This window comes from Microtus oregoni, unplaced genomic scaffold (genome assembly GCF_018167655.1).
Source record: "Microtus oregoni isolate MIOR12 unplaced genomic scaffold, Mior012 000046F_ref0000063, whole genome shotgun sequence".
Classification (NCBI taxonomy): Eukaryota; Metazoa; Chordata; class Mammalia; order Rodentia; family Cricetidae; genus Microtus; species Microtus oregoni.
The window spans coordinates 4593590-4597913 of record NW_024543220.1 but is presented as its reverse complement, the minus strand read 5'-3'; the positions used below and the strand labels follow the sequence as shown (position 1 = coordinate 4597913).

The window sequence follows — 4324 nt, the reverse complement described above, 5'->3', positions numbered from 1 at the left end:
GACAGCGCTGGTACTGCTAGATGTGTGGTTAAGTAGAGAGGATCTGGCAGTAAGACTGTGCTGCTACATCCAAGAAAAAATAAATGATGACAGAACCTTCTTTGTGGGATTTTTATGGTGCCCAAATGAAATGATGTCTGTGAAGTTCTATCAATGTGTAGTGTTTTACATTTAGTAAGTGACTAACCTTGTGTGTCTTCATTTATACACCTATATTAAGAGTGGGGGAAGTATTGATTAACCATTGAATAAAGAGCACACAGTCTTTTTTTTTGAACACATCAGACATTTGCCAACATGGTGACATAGGGAAAGACTCTGGACACAAGTGTCTATCTTGTTTCAAGACAGGAGAATAGAGGTGACTCATTGAGAATACATTTGAAATTTCTGGGGACAGATCTCTAGTCTCCAGGCGTTGGTTAAATAGGTCAAATCAGCAAAGCTAAACCCACTACCAAGGTGCAGAGCCAGATAGATTCTGGCACCACCTTGTAAAGCTTACTACCAAAGCTGAGAAGTTCCATAGGAGGGCAGTGACATGCATCTGGACTGTAGAAACGTTGATGGATAGATACTGGGAAGATACTTATGGAGAGAGTCTGTGCACATGTATAAATCACAGGTCATTATTTTATAGAGTCCTCAAACTACTTGTTTTTAATCTGGTTTCCATGTTCAGCTTATTCAGACAATGCTCATGTTTGCCCCTTTATTAATTTTTGATGAACCTGGATTACCAAATCTATAAACAGTGTTAAAGCTCTTTCAGTATCTGTGGGTTTTGAAGAAACTTCTAAGTAATTCTTGGACATGGTAAGTATAACTGTAGGAGTTCTACATGGGACTTTGGGATCACTGGTATTGAATGTACCTTGTTTTCTTCAGGATATTATGGCATGCATAATTTGTGAGGCTATGTAATTAGAATTCTGATAGAATTTGTTCTATTTTGGAGATCCAGAAAACAAAATATTGTTTAATTTTATAGTCAATAAATTAAACTAAAAATAAAAATAAATATATCTGATAAAACCTCATTTCATAAAAAGTCAACAAATGCACCAAATGTAGTATTTTTTCCTCAAATTAAGAGACAGTGTGTGGTCTTGTATTACTAGACACAGATAAAAAGGCAATAGTGAGCTTTTCTGGATTTAGGAAATAATTGGGAACCAAGATTAGAGGAAACTACCGAGGCTTTAGTTCAAACATAACACGAATGGGTGTGATTTTCTTTGCACAGTGTCCCCCTGAGAGCACCCTTGACCTGAGCATTCCTCAGGCTGTAGATGAGGGGGTTCAGCATGGGATTGAAAAAACTGTAAAACAGGAAAAGAATCTTCTGTTGCTCCTCGGGGTGCTGAGATTTGGGGGCCATGTACATGATGATGGCACTGCCAAAGAAGAGCCCAACTACACAGAGGTGGGAGGAGCAGGTGGAGAAGGCCTTTCTGCGGCCCTCCCCTGACTGGATCTTCAGGATGGCTAACAGTATGCGTGTGTAGGAGACTAATACAAAACACAGGGGTCCCACCAGTATGAATACACAGGCTGCAAAGATGACGACTTGATTTAGTGTTGTGTCAGCACAGGCCAGCTTGAGGACAGACAGGATTTCACAGAAGAAGTGATTGATTTCATGGGGTCCACAGAAGGGCAGTCTCAGGATGAGGACTAAATGGACCAGAGCCAGAAGGAAGCTTAATATCCAGGAGGCAGCAGCCAGGATAGTACATACTCTCCAACTCATGATGACAGTATAGTGTAGGGGATGACAGATGGCCACAAACCTGTCATAGGACATAATCACAAGGAGAAGACATTCTGTGTGTGCAAAAGCCAAGAAGAGAAAGGTCTGTGTTATGCATCCAACAAAGGATATGGGCTTCATCTCATCCAAGAGGTTCACCAGTGTCTGGGGCACTGTGTTGCAGGCATAGGCCATATCGACAATGGCCAGGTGGGAAAGGAAGAAGTACATAGGAGTATGGAGTCTGGAGTTCAGGCAAATTATTCCAAGGATGGTCCCATTCCCCAACAGGGTGACCATATAGAAGATAGAGAAAAGTAGAAAAAGGACTACATGAATTCTTGGACCAAGACAGAATCCGAGCAGGATGAACTCTGTGACCATTGTCTGATTTTCTTCCATTTCTCTATGAAGGAGGGATCGAGAGTACTATGAGATACAATCATATTAAAACATCTGTTTTATTTTTTAATTTCATCAGTATTTTTGGTGTAGAATACTTTTAAAATATACTCTTAGAAACGTATTCAAGTAAACTAATTAATAAAATATTACTTAACAAACAGTTAAATTGTATGTCCATCTGCTCAAGTTTCTCTGTTGTTGTTCAATTTTTAGAAGGGAAATAAGTCAGGAGTTACTGGCCTGGAACCATTGGCACTGATGTCATTAAGAACTACCAAACCGACTATGCAATGCTGGCCCAGGCCTTTAATCCCAGCACTCAGGAGGCAGAGGCAGGAGGATCTCTGTGAGTTTGAGGGCAGCCTGGTCTACAAAGTGAGTTCCAGGATAGCCAGAGCTGTAATGCAGAGAAACTGTCTTGAAAAACCCAAAACCAAACAAACAAAGAACCCAAAACCAAAACACAAACTAAAACCCAAAACTCTCTATAAAACCTACCAAACTTTTATGTACAAACATAAAACATGAAATAGAGATCTTCAGAGTCTCATGTGTGCCACCTTGCTATATAAAAGGGTACTGGAACTTTTAGAAGGATAGTGTCAGGAAAAATAGAAACTGTAGGTTGCATTGGTAGAAATCAGATTGTTGTTACAAATATTTAAATATTTACAAAATTTAAATTGTAACTGGAGTATAGAGGCTGTTTTTGATGGGCAAGGATAATTGGATGCCTTCAGGAGCAGAAGCTGAGGTTTAGCTCATGCACACCCTTGCAATGTTAGTGTGGAGTAAGTTGGTAGGAGAAATAAAATCTAACTATAGTCCTATATGAAATTATATATGCCTGTTTTTATTTGTCTAAAACGTACATTCTATTGTTATATAAATTCATGTAAAATGTGCATCATTGTCTTGATAAATGAACACAAATCAATGTTTGATAATTTGGTAACTGAGTTATTAATGCAAATAATATAATATAATACCTATTTTTCTACTTCTCTACACATACAAAGTAGGACAGATAGAATTCAGTTGAATGCAGTTACAGGACTAGGCAATGAACTAGTCCAGATCTGAGTTCTTATAAACTCCTGGAGATTTGAAGGGTGCTCATGGCTTGGGGTTTTCCAAATAGTAGTCTGCTTTGATTCCCCTTCTTGGTTTTACCGAACAAAAAAAGATGAAAATAAGGCAGAAAAGCATTTAACTTATTCTTTTTAAGACTTACAGAATGGTTGCATTTTATTAAACTATTCTTATCATGTCTGTGTGCAGAGATCAAAAGACAACCTCCAGAAGCCATCTCTCCGTTCATCAAGTGGGTTCCAGGGAAATGAACTTGGGTTGATAGACTTAGGCGCAAGATCCTTTACCTGCTAAGTCCATTCTGCCTGTCCTACTCATTTTATTTTAAGTCAATCCTTTCCATTGACAATGAATACCATATGTAAAACCTGAAATTAAGTTTGATAATTGGGTAACTGAATCACTGAAAAAATAGTTAATTCACTTTATGTATTTTTTTCTACATCTAGAAAGTACGACAGTCAGTATTCAGTTGAATGGAGTTATAGACATAGATACTGAACATTCCAGATCTGTATTCCATAAACCTGAAATTAAGTAATTTGTTATTTAAACGGACAGCAGAAAAGAGCAAGATGACCTCAGAATCAAGGATTATAATTCTCTGTAAGTAGGAAATTCAAAAAGTATTGAAAAATTGATATTGTGACTAGTCACTTTACAGAAATCTGAATGGACTAATTACGGATAAACAGTTTACAAAAAACTTTCTGATTGTGATTTTGGACCATGATTTCCTCACTTAGCCTTGTGAAATACAATGTGGTTTCTGGTGAGAAATTTGCCAATTCCATTGCTTGGGCAACATATAGTGAAGCTTAGCGACTTTACCAATGATTAGTGTTAGGGACAACACAAAGTTTGGTTAATAGGGATGACATGGAGTTTGGTTAGCAAAGGATATGTTAAGAAGTGTTTACTGCGGAATTGGCATGGGAGACAGAATTGGGTTCTTAAAGAAACAATTGTAAAATGTACATATAACTAATGAGAATAATGACCTAGAAGTGAAAAGGTCATTACAGTTGTTGGATGTAATCTCCCAGAGGTACGACTGGAAGATTTGAACAACCA

General features: G+C 37.8%; 1 protein-coding gene across 1 annotated transcript; it reads right to left on the bottom strand.

Moving 5' to 3' along the window:
* Positions 1–1207: 1207 nt before the first annotated feature.
* On the bottom strand, positions 1208–2155 carry LOC121435681 (olfactory receptor 2A1/2A42). Its single transcript, XM_041635147.1, has one exon. The coding sequence runs from the start codon at positions 2153–2155 to the stop codon at positions 1208–1210; it is 948 nt and encodes a 315-aa protein (XP_041491081.1).
* Between the last annotated feature and the right edge of the window lie 2169 nt (positions 2156–4324).